Consider the following 21486-nt stretch of genomic DNA (forward strand, 5'->3'; position numbering starts at 1 on the left):
GGCAGTCAGGACCCCCATGTCATAGGGCTTCAGTTTTGGGCAGACACAGGAGCAGACTGCTCGATTTTTCCCCAAGCAATGTGGCCCTGACACTGGCAATGCAACTTTAGCAAAGCAGAAAGGCAACCTCTGCACTAAAGTTGTCAAGCCCAACAGAAAGACCAATAAGTGGGTGGTCCCATCCGCATCTGGGTTGTGGGTTTGCCAGCGATCCGGAGTGAGTCCTTGTGTGTTCCTTGCCAAATTTAATGACTCTATTGACTTCTGTGTCCAAGTTCTGATTGTTCCTAGGGTCCTGTACCACTCAGATGAAGAAGTGTACCACCTTTTCGAAGAACCTGACAGACTGCACAAAAGAGAAATAATCACAGGTATAACTATCGCAATGCTGCTCAGCCTGGGAGCAGCTGGTACAGCCATGGGTGTCTCAGCCATCGCAACCCAACAGCACGGACTCTCTCAGCTGCAAATGACCATCGATGAAGACCTGCAGAGGATCGAGAAATCCATCTCCTATCTAGAGAAATCAGTCTCTTCGCTTTCAGAAGTAGTTTTACAGAATAGGCGAGGACTGGACCTCTTGTTCATGCAACAAGGAGGACTGTGTGCAGCTTTAAAAGAGGAATGCTGCTTTTATGCAGATCATACGGGAGTCGTTAAAGACTCCATGGCAGAACTCCGAGATAGACTGGCTCAGAGAAAGAGAGACAGGGAAACCCAGCAGAGCTGGTTCGAATCCTGGTTCAATCAAGCACCTTGGCTCACCACTTTAATTTCCGCCCTGGTAGGTCCACTGGCAATACTGCTTTTAGCTGTTACCATAGGACCATGCCTACTGAACAAGCTAGTCTCATTTGTTCAGGCCCATCTAGAACGGGCGAACATTCTGTTCGTGGGCCAGCAACAAATGCTGTAAACCAAAAACTGCGAACAGTCAGCTGCAAAAGCCTTCAAAACTCACCTTGCGAGAATTACTCAGGTTCACCAAACCCCTTTTTTCCTTACCAAGTTACAAGTTTGTACCTCACTCCAGTGCCTATATCTACGACTACCTCATTTTATTTATGAAAAGGAGGGGGGAGATGTAGTAGATAGGGACAGGCGAACGGAAGATTTCGGGATGTGACAGAAAGAAAGGCCCCCATCCCCTTCTCACCCTGCAACATGTTATCCATTACCCCAAAGAATGTAACCACACCTAACCCAGTAGTTTTCCACTCCTGACTAACCCTAGAGACCCTACCAACCCCTCCTGACGTAGCAGAGTCCCCCAAGACTATTTAAACCCATGAGATAAGATAATAAAGGCTTTCGACCGTCCACCACATTGGTGTCCAGCGTGTGTCGTTAGCCCGAGTGGCCCAGGGGAGACTGGGCTGCCGTGCTGTTCCTTGAAACCAGGTCGCCTTGCCTTCCCCTGAAGGCAACAGAAAGGAAAAAAGTAAAAAAGTAACAAAGATAAAACAAATATAACTAATTTTTATTTTGCATTTCTCTGAAATATTTCAAAGAACCCCAAATTAAATGTTATGCATTGCTTTCAGCTTATTTATACCTGAAGGAAAGAAAATTCTGAAACGATTATTTGTATTAAAATTCAGACCAATTAAAGTTCTTTTTGAATAAGCATGCATCCAGCTGTTTATCAAATCTGAAATTCATTCCAAAGTGTTTTTTTTGTATGCATATATTTTGGATTTTGCATTTTTAAAAGTAATTCTATTAATATTCCTAAAATAACAGGTATAGAACTCTCTGACCAGAAATGAAGCTTTTTTTTGGCTCCCATTTTCTATATATTGACTTATCTCCAGAAATATTAAGAATTTGTCCCATTGCTTTGTGTCTTTCTCTTCTAAATGTTCAGTGTTTCAACAAACTGTAGACTCCACCTGCTTTGAGCAGGAAATTGGTCTAGAGACATACTGGGATCCCTTCTGATCTGAACAAATTCTGTCTGTATTACCAATGTTGGTAAACACCTTTTTAAAGGTGTTTTTTTTGTACACCATCTTCTTCATTACAGAAAAAATAAGACAAATATTTCACCCATCGCAATAAACAGTCTTCATCATGCAATTTCTTAACTTATATACTGAACTAACATAAATCAGAGCAACAGAAATTCAATTATTAGTGTGCCTGAAATCTGACATGCCAGGCTACCACGAAGAGCAAGAAAATTGCTTATTTTACTGGCCTGCTTACTGAATCCTAGGCTGATCCAGCAGGGACATCAGTGTAACTTGAAGATTCACACACTTGAAATAACAGCAGCAATTCCACTAAGAAGCACCAATTTTCACAGTGGGACCCATCACCTGCTTTCCCCAATGTCTCTCTAAAGCAGCTGGCAAAATCTATCTGCACTACATGTGTTAGTGCCAATGAGAGAAAGTGGAAAAGAGATCTCATCTGCTTTGTACCACTTTTAGGAAGGAGTTGGCAGCTTGTTTCCATTGCCCAGAAGGAGAGCCTGCATAGTTACTGTAGTCCAGGCAACTAAATCTTCTATTGCCAAACTTAGACTGTGTGCATCTCATCTTCTGTTCCTATTGTAAAGATAAATCTGAATATATGGAGTTTAATGTTTGCATTGTGGATCCCCAAAATCTTGGACTCTTTACACCTATAAAATATTCCAGTACAATATCCCTGATGAAGATATTGAGAAAAAATGAGACACTTACTCTAGTCCAAGGCCAGAATCAAAATTTCTACTCTAGAATTTCCATAAATAAATGATCTCAAAAGCTTTCAAAATATCATTAAAGATTTTATTCCTATTAGTATTTTCAAGGTATAAAGGAGATGAAATAATGATATTGTACATCCTCCTTAACCAAAGAAAATCAAATGCTTTTACATTACCACAATTTAAATAGTGTGATAAATACTTAGTTTTGGTGTTAATTGTGTATTTCTCTGTCTGTGAAGACATTAAAGTCCATCTATTGTGACTTCTATTAAGTAGAAAAAGATTAGTGCCTATTCATCTGAAGAGTACAAAAAAAAAAAAAAAAGAAAAGATGACTGAATTACATAAATCAGTTTAACTTCAATTCACAGAATAAGTCTGGAGCAGTTTTCAGAATCTAGAAAACAACAAGGAGAAACCAGAAGCCAACATAAATTTTCCAAGAATAAATCAGGGCAAAATAATTCACTCTTTCAATGACTGGGTAATATGTCCTGTGGACAGATGAGGAGCAGAGGAACACATGAACCTTTACTTGAGCAAAAATTTTTACTCAGTCTCTGTTGGTATTCTCATGCCTGAAGTAAGAAAAATTTGTGGGCACAAAACCACACCATAGAGGAATTAATAAAAATCTAATTATGCCCAGGGCTCTGTGGGGAGTCTGCCTTATATCTGCTTCCGTTCAAGATTTTCTTTAGAAAAACAGATGATGGAATAGTCAAAATGCTCATTAGTTTTGTATCTGATACAGTGTTAGGAAGGACCCTAAATGTGTTGGAGGATAACAATAAAAATAAAAGTCTGCAGACGTGGACCAGAAACATAGTATGTAACTCAAAGTAGGAAAGGAATGGCAGCAAGGTTAAGAGAAAGGACAAGATAGTAAAGAAAACATCAGTTATGCAAATTCATTATGATGGTAAATATCAGAAAGTAAGGTCTTCATAAAGATCTTAAGACTTTAGTGGATCACATATTGGGTCTAAATCAACAATATCAGATTCTTTTGGAAAGATGAATATTCGGCTCGTAGTGTAAAAATCAGAAATTTTCCACAAGATTCATGCAAGACCAGAAGCTGTAGAAGCTGTAAAGAAGTAAGATTGGATAAGTGGGTTATATCAAGCATAAGAAAGACAGAGAAGGACATTTAGACAAGCAATTTTAACAATATTAAGCCATTCTAGTTGGTACAAAAGGAAACAATACTTTTGTCTGTATCTGCAAAGAATGGGAAAAGAAGAAAGAGTTAAATTGACACACAAAAGATGAAAGTTGCTAGAAATGTTTTCTAATTGTAAAGTTAACTGAGCACACTGGGAACACTTGCTAGACTGGGAACACTGGATCCACTGTCACTGGAAGTCTTTAATGAAAAGTAATAATTTTTTCAGAAACAACATTGCTATTGTGACTCTCTAGAGCATTGTGATGAATCAAATTGGTTTGTGTTTCTAGTTCTGCTGAAAGGACACAGCATCCTAGGTAAAACAGTGACTATTTTGTTCTCTTGTACATTACTATATACAATCTGAATTTTACTTATCTTTACTTATCTAATGAGTCAGCATTGGACATTAGTGCATCATTTTAGTAAGACTGGACACTTACATGTTATTACAATTGCATTCAGAATTTCTCCTTTAATATAAATGAGATAGACCTGGTAGCAGCCACTGCTCATCACTGCTGGTTCTTGATTCTTCTAAGTGTCTTTCCATAAGCACTGGCACATGCTGCTGTGTGTGAACTATTGTTTTTTACATTTATTCTAATTATTTGTGCAATATCCAAATATGGTGGCAAAAGAACAGGAATAGACTTGGAGTAAAACAGGAGTAAAAAAAAGTATGTATTAAGACCAGTGTTTATAGATGTAAATATGTAATTGTAAAGCTGTTGGCTAAGAATTGGCAGGGGTTTTGCAACCATTAGATTGGAAAGTGCACAAGCGACTGTGATGGCTTTAGAGACATTTAGAGGCATTATAATCCCACTCTGCCCTCTGTCTGCAATGTAGCTCTCCCAAAACAACCTCATCCTATGGGGTCAAGGACTAACGAAATCATGAGCTTGTGTCTTGTACTTGCTCATCTTTCAAACCAAATTTATACAACCTTACAAATTTATGCAACCGTAGCAGTGGAACCTTTTCCCACATCTTTCACTTGGGTGAGGAGGCAGGTTCTCAAGAGCCCCACAGGCCATGCTACCTGACTGAGTCTTTCCCAGAACTGAGATGTCCAGAAAGTTTAGGTCGCATGTGTCTAACACAGGGAAAACTCAGGCTGCAGCACCTCCCTCAGCATGTCCTTATCTAGACTCTTCCTCAGTCAGGCCTTTTGCATTTTTACTGTCTCAAAACTCACAGGAGAAGGTGTGCAAGTCAAGTATATATCAAAATGCATTAAGGACTTCCCAGGGTTATTATCAGACTGCAAACTTCCCAGCACTTTAATGTACTTAATTACCCTCAAACTGTCTATACCACCTTGTCAAAATACGCTCAACACCTCACTTCTCTTCCTAAATGAATTAACCTGAGTTCTTGCTCTTTTCCTCTATTTCCTATCATAACACCCTTTGTTTCTTCCTGTATTTCCTACCTGGCATTGGTTTAGCCTGGAGGGTCTCCAGGAGGTGATATTGCTCTGGCTAGCCCAAATCCATGCGCTTGTGGAACAGCCTGGCAGATGCTTCCTCTGCTTGGGTAAATACCTGGTACATTTTCATTTTGGATCTATGACATAGATTTAGCCCTGAGAGAGGCCTCAGGAGCTGTGTGCACTGGCTGTACAAAGTCACATTTGTGAGTAAACCTCCCTTTCCCAAGTCAGAGCTTGAGAAGCTTTTGGGTGAGACAGGCAGATGAGCATCCCACTCCTTTGGATTAATTGGAAAAGAAATCTTTTGTTGGGGAAAGCAGGCCAAGTTTTTCCCCCGCCACCTCTCCACCTTCTTATATAAAATTATTTAATCTGCAAGCTGTAGCACACACAAAGGACCTAGATGCAACCCTCTCCTTTCATCTACCACAAGCAGTGGAAAAGGAATTGCAGAAACAAAATTCATTATTAAAGGAGACAACAAAAATCACTTCCAAAATTTGATTAAATGGAAGCATCTGAAAACTCATTTGCAGTTTTACTGAATTAAAGATAGGTAGTTTTCTATCAATGAGAATAAATTTGAGACCAAATTACTTTGGTTGAGTTCCAATTAAAAGACAAAAAGAAAATAAAACAAAAATGTTCCCTTGATATAGATTATTTAGTGAGTCATAAAACTTTAATTTATAAACAGAAATGTTCTTAGAATTTGAGAGGCAGAAAAATCTTTTGTGTACAACTACTTTTGCATTAAAAGCATTCTTGACTAAGAATATATCCCAAGCATTGTCAGAAAAAAAATTACCTACACCCAAGGTAGCATAACTTGCTTTAGCATTAGCTAGAGAACACTCAGTCTACCTCTATTGGCTCATATACTAGGGAGCAATGTGCTAGAGAATAGGGAAGGGGTTAGCGTCTCTTTTGCATGCAAATTGCTGCCATTCTATTTTTTAATGTTTCCTAGTCCTTTTCCCCACCTGGATCCCATGAACTTCTATTTAATAGATGTGCAAGAAGTTGTGGTGCTGTGCTATGTGTGTGTTGCCTTCGGTTCTTGCAAGGGGTCAGTCAGGAGTACGGAGCTCACAGTCACAGCACTCTAGTTTAGCATAAACTTTTCTGATGGATTTAGGTGTAATATGAAGTAAAAAATATTTCTCGTAAATTCCTTAATCCCAAAACTGCAGATTATCTCAAAATAATACTCAGTCTTTACCTAAAAAGAGGAAGACAAATTCCCATGATGTGTCATTTTTACATACAGAAAGCAACAATCTCAGTTCCAGCTTTGAAACAAAGTAGTTCCAATAAAAGGTAGATTGAATCAATCACTTTGCAATATGCATGTTAGGTCCAAGAAAGGATCTTTGCCCAGACAAAAAGCTGTCCGGTTTTAACTCTTTTTTTCTCCCCAGAAATTTATTGATGGAAAGTCTTCTAGATATCATTAACATTAATGATATATAATTAATAATTTAATACTTGGGCCTGAGATGTTTGCATCTGTTGCTCCCAGGAGAAGAAGATTTTTCTATTTCCTGCCAGGAACTCTGTATGTGATTCAAGGATAAGCAGTTCATCCCATGACATTTCTTTATGCTCAAACAGACAAGGTGACACATAAAGCCCAGGGGCAAAGGGAAACCTGATAGCTAAATAGCTGAGCTGCAGTCGGAAGTGGTGAATTCCCTAGACCACAGGGAAAGCTTCCTGTTCTTTGTAGATGAGCCTATTATTGGAATACACTTGCCTGCAGTTAATCTTCAAAGTAATTAAATGGAAAGGAAGCAATTAAATCACTGAAAAGGAATTGCATCTGGTTCAGAGGGAAAAAACCAGGCTTAGGAAGTATTTCAATGATAGTATGTACTCAGCTAAACAGGTATCTTCCTGTTTTCACAGACACTTAATATTTATGTGATAAGAATACCTTGTGGAAATCAAATGAGGTTGAAAATCAGAAGTTGTCATTACTGTGGCCTAGAAGTACCAAGGAGAGAAATGTTGATATATGTTTTTCCCATGATGGGATAAAATTGAAACCTGGGCCCCTAACACTTACCTTGCATAGCTTAGCCTGGCACCTTGAAAGTTAGTAAAGGAATGGACATTTACTGCTGCTGAGAATCTAACTCAGCATTTCAGTAAGCACATTTCAGAGAAGGAAGACCATTACAATGACAATGATTCATACCGGTCTCCAAAGAGAAGATATTCAAGCTTAGAAAGAGCTTGTAATGATTCCTTAAAATCAGGTGTTGGGGCTATGTGAAGCAGGACAGTGCCTTTTAAAGATTGGCAGAGATCTTTAACTAAATTCTAATTAACTAAATTTTAAATGTGTTGAAAGAAGCCCTTGTTTTATAATACTCCTAAATGTTTGTACATTGAATTTATTAATTGTGGCAAGACAGTGAATATCATTGTATTTTTAAGGTGCATGTTTTGCTCAGCCTGAAACAAGGGATCCCATATATTTCCCCAGTCTACTATAATAGCATAATTGCTGGAAAGCCACCAAGAGGGTTTTGCAGTGAAATGCTCATCAAAGCTCTTACTGACACTGGAAAGTACAGTAGTTAAACGGGTTGTTAAACAATTAAGAGATAGTTAAAAAACAACTGTATTAATTAAAAATCTATAGTTGAGAACAAATATTCTGTTGCAAGGGCATAAGGAACCAATCTTCTAGTTTTCTTTGTCTTTCTTATGTCTTTGGAAAGACCCTACAGTTATATGGGATCTAACTGATTGCACCATTGCTGTCATCTAAGAAGCTGGAAGTTGGGCTAGCATAAAAGCTGATGTCCCCATAATGAGTGAACAGCTATAGGTAAAGTAGAATAAAAACCTGGGACATTAGCAGTGAACACTGGTAAGTGATGGTTGCTGGGAGCAAAAGGAGGTGATGCAGAAAAGAGAGCTGACATGGTTGAAACAGTAGACTCAAACTATATTTGTGGGAAAAGAGTAGCAAGAAAGAACTTGGTAGCAGGAACTAAAACTAAAACCTGAGAGGATGAACATTCGGATGGGACACGTAGGTGTTGGACAAAAAAGGCCATATGTGACAGGTGATCGAGTGGCAAAGGTGCAACATTTTTCTCAGATAAAGACAAATATTAGCAGAAAAATATGTCTGGATTGTTGACTTAAGACACAAACATTTGTTCCTGGGACAGGGAGATAGGACTAAGGGTCTTCAGGAGAGAACAGAAATACTGACTGTTTCCCAGTAAATGTTACATAAAACACTCTTGGTGTTACCTGAAATTCGTTCACTACCTAACAAGAAAAATATATCATTCATGTTATATATAAAGGACTAAACGTTACTTTTAAGTACACATAGGTGTGCTCCTATTGTGTTAGCACAGTTCCAAACAGGTCCTTGATGTAGGTCTAGAACCTTTATTTTTATCTTGTATCAATTTTTATATTGCTGTCTCTCCTCATCTCAGAGAATTGAATGCAAGATGTCAGTCAGCTAGACTACCATTTCCTTCATGATCAGCCCCTCTAGCTACATATGCAGTGCAATAATGCAGATAATTCAGTACTTGGATGCTTAGCTCCCCACATACTATTGTGTATCCATTGCAGACCTTAACAGAGAGGAATTTTAATACTCAGATTGCATAATATGAAAATTATTCAAATGAGACATATTAGTATATTATACAATGTAGTTTTGTGATTCTCAATATAAAATATTTACTTGCATTCTCAGAGACTTGTCTGGTAGCACAATTACAATTTAATTTTGTGTAATACTTCCAGAAAGGTCCAGTTTTTTGGTACTCACTTCAGAATAGTCATGGCTTGTCATATTTATGTTCAAAAGTACTGTGGGCTGTTCTATTTTTATTTCTATTCAGATGCTTCCAAAAAAGAGTATGTCTGCGGGAAGGCAGGTTCTTCAGCCCATGCTGGAAAGACTCTCAGCAGCATTAGGCTTCCTGTATGTGATGCAAGGACTAGCTAAGGGGTAGCAGGGAACCTTTCTATCAAGAATCTACTTTCAGCTGTCTTGCCAAGCTGGAAGGTTTCGGAATAAATTTCATCTGTTCAGTAGAGACTACGGAGATTTTAATGAACAAGCCCTATTCCTCCCCCATGCCATCTGCAGCAACATGCTAGAAATCCACTAAACTGCCAGAAAATTATGCTCCCTGTGTAAATGCAGGTACTGCAGATGCCCTCCAATAGCTCAGTGAGATGCTGGGCATAAGGAAGAAGGAAGAGTGTGGGGAGAGAGGAAACAGCGGGACTCAGCAGTTAGAGATGAATTGGGAGAATGGAGGAGGAATGGGACTAGAAAAAAAGGAACATAATTTAAGAGTAGATCTTCATATACATATGGGTATACATACAAGAAAAACTGAATTAAAGTTGATCAGGCAGCCTTAATAGTGTAATTTCTCAATTTGGTGTCTCTGTCAAAGGGACACCCTGGTGTCCCATAGAAGCTTTATGATCTTTTAGGCTTAGTTCTGCTGCCCACTCTACATCACTTATTACTATTTGCAATGTCCTGTGTGCAGTAGGCTGACAGACATAGTACAGGGCTGACAGAGTTGTACATTGCTAGACAGGAAGGATAGCCTGATGGGTTACTCAGGATACTGTTGGAAATGATAAAACTTTTAAATTTTTCCTTTGTATCTTTTGTCGGGATTTTGTTCGCCTTTGCCCAGCTGGAAGAGAATTGAAGTTCCTCCTCCTAAGACTTTTCATTGGTGAGGCCTGATGAGTTTTACATCTACACAGACTGGGAGTAGCCAGGTGCTGTGTCTCCCCCTCGAATCCACGGGGACTGGACCCCTGTGGAGCCCAGCCAGCTGGGCAGTGGGGCGAGTCGGGCAGAGGGAAGGAACTTCTCCTTGGATCCCGGGGGGCTTGGAGAAGCTCCCTCGTGAGTCCAAAGACGAGCTGGTCCCACAAGCAAAGGAAAGAGGTGCTCTCCCTCAGGATTAATTCCAAGTTTAATGAGGTCCTGGAGAGATCACAGGCCACATCTGACCTTGAAGGGCATCCAAAGCAAGAGAGAGAGGGCCCTACCCAGAGCAGCCAGATATAGGGGGGCGGGGAAACCCGAGCAGCCAATGGGGGAAGGACATGGGAGCGGCTCTTGGGGGGCAAAGCCTCAGAGTGACCACTGAGGAGGGGGTCTGGGAGGAGTCCCAGCCAGGGTCCAGTTACCTGGCGACCCTGGGAGAAGGATCTGGACAAAGGGGAAGGGTCGCTAGGTGATGGACACATCACCTGGGAGGAGACAGGGGGATGGGTTGGGGTTTGATGGACATACAGGTACTGATGGGAAAGCTGGGATGAACCAAACAGGTACAAAGAGGGGATATGGAGGGACAAACCATTATGAGGGGATATACAGTGCAAACACAACTCTACAGCCTGGTCCTTATCTCCTTGTATCTACACGGGAGATAAGGACCATGAACGGACATTATCTCCAAACACCACCCCCTGGAGCAGTCAGAGACACCTGGTCTGGGAAAAGACTGATAAAGAGAAACAAAGAGTGGGGACCAAATTAGCATCGAAGGCAAAGGTCTCAATAACCAATAGGAGGTTAAATACTAAGAATTGTGCAATTTAAGATAAATCAACAGGAATTTCTTTGGGTTTTGTCCTGTGAAAAGTCTGGTAAAGGATTATATGTGATGGAATGATTTTCACTGCACAGCCAGGGCATGCATGGATGAAATTATTTCTATTATACATCCTGGCTAGAGTAATCCCCTGGCCAATATAAAGCAAAGCCTTGATTCTCTAACACTAAAAAAATTGTTAGTGTTGGAGAGTTTCTGCTTTTGCCAACTTCGGTGACAATACTAGACACCTTTGTAAGGGTGCATGAATTGGTGTCAGTGAATTTTTTTGTGGGAGTACCTATTCACGGGATGCAAAGTGCCATTTGGATTACTCAGAATCAACTTCATGTCTGGCGCTGCTCTTCAGCTCAGCCTTTATCAGCCCCCTGGCATGGCAGACACCATTACAGTTAATTTTTGCTGCTGCAGTGGATTCAAGGGAAGTGCTGTCAAGTAGACACAGATGAATGTTACCTTAAGGTTATTTGAATCCATGGTAGAATTATCGGCTTAGACCCTGGCTGTTTAAGTTTCCTATCTTGTTCACAAATAAGCCTTTCATATCTCACTGAGAAACTGAACACCACAGTGCGACGGACTTGATGAATTTTTTTAAGAGCAAATTGAGTAATTTTTCTATATATATTCTTGCAGGTAGAAGCCCTATAAATACCATCTGAATTAACACACCCTAAATTGTGTCAAACTTAGATCTTGATCATATTCTAGTTGCATATTCATGCATGATGTTTCTGTCTTTTCAGCTCTTTTGGACTCCTGCATGAGCTCGAGTGTATTCACTCCTACTGCAGCTCGACTGTTACAAACAAACATCACTAAAATATTTTGAAGGAAGTATGCAGATGTTCTGCAAGGAGCGTGATGCACTGTCTACAGGGAAAACAACCTCAAGGTTTTATCTGGAACCCTAATGGTTTAGCTAAGATGCTTCTTCTAGGAGAGAATACAGGACTCATGGAAGATAGAGGTAAATTATATCTCTGTTCCAGAATTGCTAATCTTACGGCTGAAATTGCATATAACAGCGGGTATGTCTCAGTGCTGTTAAACTTCACTTAGTTTGGAATGCTGGCAATAAAAGGACAATTTAATTTACATTTTTGGCCTTTTCTAACTTACTATAACTGAAGAATGACTTCCCAATAGGCTGTAGAGAGCAGTTATCTCTGCAGGATGCTAGTCTGGCTACTGCGAACAGGGAACAGGAACACATAAACAGCCAATTGATTTGCTGTGGTTTTGATAACTGCAGCATTTGTCTTACTTTATGTCAGGAGATATGGTGGCCATCCTGCCACTGTGCTGCATGGGGATTGTAGGACTTTGGAAATGTTTAAGTTTGATTGTTTCGTCTCTCTAAAAGCAGATATGTCCCCCCTCCCTCCCCCCCCCAAAATGTATTAAACTTGTCTCAGAATAGTAGCAACAAATAAGTAATAGGTAAATCAATAAATACATCAGTGACACTGTAGAATCCTCAACTCTTATCTGCATCCTGTAATGAATGAAATCCTTGAAGCCTGAAAGGACGGACAATTCATGATTCTAACTTGTTTTTTCCCCACAAGTGTCATGTAACACCTTGAATAACATGGTGCAGCTGCCAGGCAAGTAGGCTAAAATCACAAGACTAGTGAGTACAAGAGTGAATGCATGAAGCAAGTAGAACTGGACAAGTGTTTTATGCCCTCATAAATCAGAATGCTGGCTCAGCTCTTGTTTTGTGCTATAGGGGAGGTTAGGATGCATTGCAACAGATTACCTAATGAAGCTACAATATTTTTAATTAAAATTTTTATCTATTTATCTATCTATCTATCTATCTATCTATCTATAATATTTTATCTCCATTTACTAGATTTTAAAATCAACAAAAATGAGCTCTTCAGTGATGTAATTAGTTTAAAAATTCAGCAGTGCTGATGCAGATAAATCTAGGCAAGAATAAAGAGAGTTGCTGGTAGATGCATGGTAACCTTACACAGAAAGAATAGCAAGGCACAGCAGGGATGCTTTCTGCTTGTTAGAGAAAAAAAATCCTAGGGAGAGATATAACTGGGGGGGGGGGGGGGGGAAATAATTTATATACATTTGTGGATTGACAAGTGTGCTGACCATATATAGGGAGAATTATTCTCCCTTCCCAGACTGGAAAAATGAGTGGCCCCCTGCAGGGGTCCTTTAAGTCCAGGGCTGGTGCAGTCACACTGCACACAAGCATGCACAGTGATGACATAACCTGCCAGCTGGACTTCCACAAAGGAGCCCATGTCATCTTTTGCTTCTCAAAACACTCCAGAGGCTTTCAAGGACTTCGGGAAACTGGATATAGCCAAGAGCAGCTGTTGTAACAGGTGTACTATCAGTGATCCCTCAGGGTTAGATCCACAAGGGACTAAAACTGCCATGAAGTCAAATTTTTAGGTCCCAGCTTGTGGATCCATGATCTTCATATCCTTTTATTTTTCAGCCTTCACTTATATTTGGATGTGCGTAAAGCTCATCAGAATTAGGAAGACAGAGGAAGCTGCCAACACACGGCCTGAACTAGGGTTTCCTTCTCCCTGGTGAAGGCTGCCAGCAGCCAGACGTGGCTCCTGCCTGTCCTTACCCAGAAATTCCTTGTGCAGAAATTTCACCTCACTTCACTGATGGAAACAACCCCAAGGTGGCAGATGCCCAGGGCATCTTCTCGTCTCCAGTGGCCTGGAGCAAGTTTGACAGCCTTTATCCGCCATGTGGCAGAGCTTGGTGGCTGTCACCAAGGTGGGAGGAGGTTCTCACCAAGGTGAGGTGAGAGGCTGTCACCAGGTGAGAGGGGGTCAATCCCAGTGCAAGCAGTCACAAAGTGCCATGGTAGATAATGGACCTACTGACAGAGGCAGGCACAAGGCACACCTCCCATCTAGGGAAGCACACAGTGGAAGTATGATGCACTAGCTGTGAAATATGTCTTTTGGTGATTCATCCTATAAATTAAAGGTTATCTTAATTCTTTTCAGTACAAAATGTACTTCAAAGAGTTATTTTTCTGGTATGAATCACCAAGCTAGTCCTCCCTCTAGGTTAGCAACAGAGACCAAACTACAAGTGGTCAGGAAAAATAATATAATTTAACTTCTTCTATCATTTTGAATTAGGAAATGTTTAAGAGAATATTTTCAAGGGAACTAAGCCACCAAGAGTTGAATTCAGGCTCTCCTAAATGCAGACTTTATCCAGCACAGATAGATCATTTGCCAGGTCTGGGTGTTTCTCCAGCCTGTACTGGGGCGTGGTAGGGGCACGACTGGCTGAGAAAGGAGCTACTAGCTAGAGGAACTGTGGGCTTAGCCAACTCTCAGAGACATTTTAGAGGGAGTGTGAGCAGCAGGAAACTTTGGAAGTCTCAGTCTCGCAGGAAGATATCAGATGGGCAATCTGTGGAAAATGTGCCAGGGCGTCCATAGAAGTCTGTGGCATGCAGCTGGGACACTTGGTGGAACAGGCAGAGAGAAGCAGAGAGATGGGTGAATGGGTCAGATCTTCCCCTAGGCTGCCTTATTTTAGTCAAAACTCTGACAGAACTGCATATTCCTGCAGAAAACTGAATTTGCAGCTTTTTTCCAGGGGAAATATTTCTGCTAGTTTTCTTTAATTTCTTGATTTTTAACTCTAAAAATCTTAGACCTTTAAGTGCAATGATTGCAAGCTTTATTTAGAGGTATCTCAAGCCTATTCAAAGCTCTCCAGTGTGCTAACTCTGAATGCTCAGATTAGGTTTGAGCTTTGGAGGATGGAGACAGACCTCTTGATTTGAATTTGAAAGCAAAGGATGAAAAGGATAGTGAGAGGAAGTGTGGTATGCTTACCACAAGGAAGAACCATTCTCACACCGACTGAATGGTGTGGTTATGAACTGGAACTGTTTTTAACAAGGTTTTCTGAACTCTACCTAACTAGCTGCACAGTTCAACCTCTGAAGAAGCATCTGCCTCTATCTGCCCACTATATCAGTCTTGCTTTACAGCTTTCTAAGTCAAATAAATGTGTCATCTTTATTGCTTTATACTGAACTTCTACACACAAAAGTATTCTAAATAACTTTTTCAAATTCAATCAAAAACAGCCTTCTATATATATTCTATTTTCAGGACACTGAAATCAATATTTTCAGGACAAATGTATACTCTTCAGAGTACTGTTTAAAGTCAATCTCACCTAAAGATGTGAGAAGGCAAATAGTTCTTGCTATAAAAATGTGTCTAGATGGGCAAATGCCATCTTTCATTATATGACTTTAGATTTGAAGAGGTCTTATTACATTTCTAATTAAATGCCTGTCATTAGAGAAGGAAAAAAATCTGAAATCCTCTGAAAAATGAAAAAAAGAAACAAAGGAAGTGTACATGTTGAATTTTATGTGAGTAGAAAAAGATTTTCTGCATAAACAATTTTTCCTGAATTATTTATATTTTTAAGTAATTTACAATTATTTTTATGGTTAATTTTAATGACGTATATTTGTTAGCTCAGATATCGGCATGCAAACCACAATACCTGAAATGCCAAATTTTGTTGCTCTCCAAAGCATGATAAGCTTCTGTGGTATAGTGACTGTGAAGACATGTTGAGATGCTCATACAAACACATGCCATAACAAGTGGTTATATTGAGTTTTGGAGAAGTAGATGAAGTTGATTGAGCCTCAGAGAAAAGTTACATTTCCTGGTCTGTTTTAATGTGTGAGATTATGAGAATTTTCTCAATCTGTCCTTCCATTCTGAAAAGATGTTCACAGAACTGACCAGCAGATGCTTCATTGTTGTTAAACATCTACCAAAATAGTAAGGATACCATATGACAACAACTCTGTATGATTTTTTGCTTTGTTTGATTTCTTCTTTCAGGTTTAAAGCTGTTTCATGCAAAAAGCAAATAACAGAACTTTTTGTGTTCTGTACATAGAAGATGTATATTCCTTTTACAATACTGTTGGTTTACTGAGATTTATTCAAAATTTAAAGAGTGATAAGCATTGTTTTTCACTGTTGTTTCATTTTTATAACCTGATCCATCCTCCATGAACAGCATCAAAACTCTACTAGATCCAGCCAAGAATTTTCATACATATATTTAATGTAAAAGCATAATTTTCTTGCTGCAAGTGATCTTCAGGTCAAATAGATAAATAGATATTTTGGAACAGTGAAAAGATAAAAAGATTATTTTCTACCTTTTTTCTTTACCCAGCTGTGGTAAGTCCAAAGGATGGTCTACATCTCCTCATTTTGATGAGTGTTTTAGTATTTTAACTAGTAGAATAGAACTAGATAATTCTTTTAGGAAAACTTCATATGGTTAGTCTTTCTCCTAGCTATCTCTTGAATGTAAAAGCATGGCCTCTACATCTTCAGTTTTGTTGTTATGGATTTCTACACCTGCTCCTTGTGAAATACAAGCACATTTTCTTGGTTTCAGAGAACACTGGAAATTATATAGAACTATCTGATAGCCTAATAATTCTTTTATAAATCATCAGGTTAGGCTTGACTTTACATATTTCATTAGTATCCCTTCAAAGAGCAGGAGAGATTTCTTGGCAAGACTCTAGCAATTTCATCATTGGAGAACTCTTAGAACTTGCTAGACAAACATCTATTTCAAGCATCATAAAACAAATTAATCTTACTTTTGGACAGAATGATAAATTAGCCCTTAGCACACTTTCTGTCCCATGATTAGATCATGTTTTCTGAAAAAGAGCATATAATATGATTTCTGGTTCTGAATCAGGCTGGAGATTGACCCTGTTGACCAGATGGTCAGTTTTCAGCAGATTTGCAGGGTGTGTGGAAAAGGAAAAAAAACCAAGGGTGGATTTAAAAGTGAACATTGAATAAAACTCTATGCAAAATATAAAGAACAGCAGGAGAGTGTAAGACATTCCATCACCTGAGAATCCAAGAATTAACTCTTTAGCCCAGCAGGTAGCCTGACACAGCTCACAGAGACTAAAAAATAGTGAAAGAAAAAATTTTAGCTGCTGTTCTGGGGTGGGATGAAAGAAATTTTAAGTGTGCAGAAACATAATTTTGGCCATTCTCATCAGCAGTTTGAAGAGCAAAAAAAGACACATGATATTTATCATAGTGCTAAAGTCTTAGAAATTAAAAATAACAATTATCAGAAAAAATCTGGAAAATTTGTTAGAACATTTGTTTTTCACCCCTTCTCTCTCAGCCTGTGAAAGCTGAGAAATTCAAAATCCTTTGTATGCAGTAGAAATTACTGTCTGTGCTACAACAACATCTGGTGACTCAAAAAGAGTTTTGGCCTTTTGTAGGCAAATGCATACCCGGTATGCACAAAAGCTATGCATTTCCTACAGAGTTCAGATCCCTGTCACAAAAGAGAGGAATGACATATTGCGTTTATGTGGGGTAGGGTGGGTTTTTTTTCCTTTCTTTATCTGATTTTGTTTGTTTTGATGTTAAAATTGTGAAAAAATGCAAGGTAATAGTATATACATTGCTTGCAAATCACTCAGGAAACCTATAGTACATATCAGAACTGAGTCCATCACTGCCAAATGCCCTTCTGTAAGTATATAATGATTTTAGTTTAAGCAGACAGTAATTTTACAATCAGATCTAAAAGCTGCAAGAGATCACTTGAAGGGATCCAATGACTGGCCCATGACCTCTGCTGATAAACTATGTAGGAACCACGTGAGAGGTTGTGCATATATTTGTACGTATGTTTGCGTAGCCAGTTGTGTGCATTTAAAATGGAGCTACTGCTTATGCAAGGAGTGCCTTTCAGGTACATGTGTCTGAATCAGCAATGCAGTTTATCAATGCGGAAAACCTGAACAATTGAAGTAGAAGACTACAAGAGAGAGAAAAAACACTTCTCATGATGCCTTAGAAGATACAGAAGATATAGATTTCTGTATCAAATGTCTTAAGCACAATCTCTAGACACTTCAGAATATTGAAGGAACTTCATTCCCTGCTTGAGAGGTTTTTTGGATGAAAATGGAAATCTGCTACTGCATTTTAGAATGTAATTATTAAAGTGAAAAACTTCATCAGACTATTGTGAGCACTTGGCCATCCCATGTGAATCCATAATTCATTGTTCTACAAGGTCACAGATCACCATGACATCAACAGGTTCCAGAAGATTTAGCTTGGTTGACAAAACAAGGAACAATATTAAATGACCAAAATAAAAGAAACACTATGTGGAGACAAGGAAAAGAACCAAACCTGAGATGTTTCCTGTAGTCACACAGTGTGCAACAAACACTGCATATAGTCAAACTAAAATAATCTGTTTGGTGAAGACAGGAAGATAACTATATGAAGCAGCTGGAATAGGATGGGGTTTGAGTTAAATAAATAGATATTAAACATTTTTCACTTCCATTCAGTGTTAGAAATATCAAAACACAAAATCCACAATACATGCTAAATTTGTGGATTAAAAAAAGAAATTAAAAAAAAATCAATTTTTTTTTTCATTTGGTGGAGCTTTCAGCTATGTTAAGGGCATATCTCCCTGAATTGTAATAGAAATGTTTTACTATCCATTGTCTAATTTGTAAAATATTTTATTTGGAAATAATTGAGATAAACTCCAAATAGGAAGGTTTCATTTTAAGAAATGTCTGATCACTACTTTATTATTATGACACTGATTTGTTAGAAAGTGTCCTCAGTTCTTTAGCATTATTTAGCTAAGGCAATTAACACAAAGAATATAATTGTAAGAAATCTTTACCTGAAAGAAAGAAGTTGCTGGAATTGATTAAAATTACAGGAGAGAGATTATTTGCTATAATACTTAGCATTTCCATAGCACTTCCATAGGCAGGTTTGCTAAATCTTTGGCAAAATATATTTGAGTTTGTTCTACAGGCTGTGCTCCTGACAGTTTCCAGGCACAGATAGCTGTGGAAACTGAAGTCATGTATTTGTTCACTGTTCAAGGATAGAGTTCCTGAAGCAGATCTGACCTGGACCAAAGCATGGCTCTATTTATATCTTTATGCCTACTGGATTCCCAGTTGAGCATTCCTGTTTTGCTGCCAATCCAAGGGTTACATTTTCCAGCCAGTCTCTTCAGTGACTGAGACCTTCCCTACTGCCCTGTCAGTCATGGTGGGAATCAGATTACGCAAACATGGCAGAAAGATGGAGTGCAGTAGAGAGGAAGGTGAAAACACTGGCTGTGGAAGGGACACCATCTGTCCAGCTGGAGGAACTCAGGTTTAGCTGGAGGAGCTCTGTTTTTTTTTTTTTTTTTTTTTTTTTTTTTTTTTTTTTCTGGCTGGTTGATATGACAGACAAGATTTATGAAGAACAATAAAACTGAATTTTATAGTAAGAGCACAGTGCCTTCACTCTTCTGAGCTGGTGGGAAAATAATCCCCTGAATGAGCCTACTTGCAACTATTTACTCAGCAGAAGTATCACCATCCACTACTGGTTGCCACCAACGACTTATTTTGGATAAAGTCTACACTGGTATTTAATCAAGGTAGACAGAGTGGGGACTCAGAAGTACTACTCATAGCTGTATCTGAGCAGAAGCCCTGAACAAAAAGCCAAACAGAAAAAGAAATTATTTTATTGCACATTGGAATATTTTTCAGCTACTCTTACCTATGCTGAAGGTTAAGGAGAGGAAATGTGACAGAAGAGAAGCAAAAAACCCCTGTAATTTAGTAACTAGAGTGCCAGGAGGCACCTGTCTCCTGGAAGAAGATGGAAGCAGGGGATTTGGTACCTCACTTTCATGTGCAGTGTGTGCAGGGGATTGTAAGCCTTGCTATGAAAGCTTTCATTGCAACTGAGGGACACCTTGGGCTATGCAGCAGAGAAGCACCAAGCGGACAAATGAAACTGAGAAGACACTGGTTCCCACACAGGCAGAGAAGCAAGGAGTGCTCTGTCTCCTTGATGCCCAGGGCCTGCAGTTTCCTTCTCTGAGAGAAAGCTGGGGCTTATCTTCCAGTGAAGGGAGCACAGTCTGCTCTGAGCAGGAGAGCTGCCTTGCTGTACAATACCTGCCTGCAATTATATAAGAAAAAAATACCTGAGAGGGACAGAAAAATAAAAATAAGAAAGAAAATATAGAAGTGAGTAGGCTTGGCCAGCTGAGCAGAGAGCACTTGCATGCCAGGACATCCTCTCAGGGCCGCTGGGATGTTTGAGGAGAAGAAAGCATTTCTCTCTCATCTTTTCATGTCTTAACTGCATTAAACAGTGGAGGGAGCATGAGATTGCATGCACAGGTTTTCTGACTCTATCCCAAGAGGCTAAAAGTTGGGTACTCATTCACATCCAAAGCCAAGAAAATTTCTCAGAATAAAACTTTCATTTAAAAGTTTGACTTTCAGGACACTCTCTGAGGAATGAGAAATTTTTATTGCATCTTTGATTCAAAATCATATTTCCCATCTCAAAGGTAAGTTTCCTGAACACTGAGGTGAGAATGGGAAGATACGTCTTTCACATCCTTAGCTGAAACACTCAGGTGAGTGAAAATGAATTAAAGTTTACTGGGGGGAATAAGGGAGACAAAGAGGTAGAGCATGATTTGAGCACCAGGTTCAGGGTTCTTAGTTTACAAAGGACATGTCCTGGGTTACAATATTCTGTGTCAAACAACAGTTGCTGTGTTCTATACTAAAGAAAAACTGTCCCAGCAACAGAGACACCACGACTCTGTTTTTTCATCCTAAGCTGATGTCTTAACATTGGACTAGAATATTTCTTTGTTCTACTGTCATCTCTTCTTTTGATTCAGCAATCCCCTTTATAGAGTGACACAGCTTGGATGGAGAGAAAGGGGAGAGAGAACGTGGAGAGAAGGGTCAGTATCAAAGACTATAACTTGCCCTTTGCACCAGGCTATGCTGCCACAGTTGAGACATTGTTCTCAGATCCATCTTTCCTGGATCTGAAGATTGAATTGAACTACAGGCTCTTTTGCATGGGTGAAACCTCCTAGAGTAAAGCTATTTAAAAAAAAAAAAAAGAAAGGTGTGGGGGGTGGCATTTGTTCTCCTGAGTCTTGTGCAAGAATGATTCCTACTACTTCTTGGAAGGAATTGTTTCCCATTAGATTGTTTTAGAAACACTCCAGCCAAACCTTACAGAATAGACCTCACATTAAACAGTGAATACTAAGTAGAAGAATGCTCAGTAGAGGAAGACACAGTTTCTGAATCTTAACAGGGCTTAGTTATGAGCAGCAGAGACCTGGCCTAAAGCCCGATGATGGTTTAGTCCCATACAAATTTTATTCTTCTCCCCCTTCACTTGTCAAAGTAGAATACACCCAGTAACATCTTTTAACTTCTTAAATATTTCCCAATGCTTGGATTCTTTGATCTGTTTTCATCTTCAGATACCTCCTATTGAACTTTTGGACTCACTTCAGCCTCTAGTTTGTTCTTTTTATTTGTCCCTAGCATACAGCTGAGGCTCAGTTTACTGACTGCCTGCTCAGAAGGAAGGTGAGTCTTTGACTTTGGCTGCCTTTAACA

At 39.2% G+C, this 21486-nt stretch overlaps 1 protein-coding gene across 3 annotated transcripts in view; it reads left to right on the forward strand.

Moving 5' to 3' along the window:
* Positions 1-8607: 8607 nt before the first annotated feature.
* LOC110469389 (uncharacterized) overlaps positions 8608-21486 on the forward strand; it is a 206548-nt gene continuing 193669 nt past the window's right edge. Inside the window, exons 1-2 of one of the 3 annotated variants that reach the window (XM_085570223.1) lie at positions 8608-11579; positions 11690-11913. In XM_085570223.1, coding sequence (XP_085426349.1) covers positions 11808-11913 — 106 coding nt within the window. In that variant the 5' untranslated portion in view covers positions 8608-11579; positions 11690-11807. The other 2 variants (XM_085570225.1, XM_085570224.1) reach the window with 2 other exon arrangements.

Source organism: Lonchura striata, chromosome 1A (genome assembly GCF_050655825.1).
Source record: "Lonchura striata isolate lonStrDom1 chromosome 1A, ASM5065582v1, whole genome shotgun sequence".
Classification (NCBI taxonomy): Eukaryota; Metazoa; Chordata; class Aves; order Passeriformes; family Estrildidae; genus Lonchura; species Lonchura striata.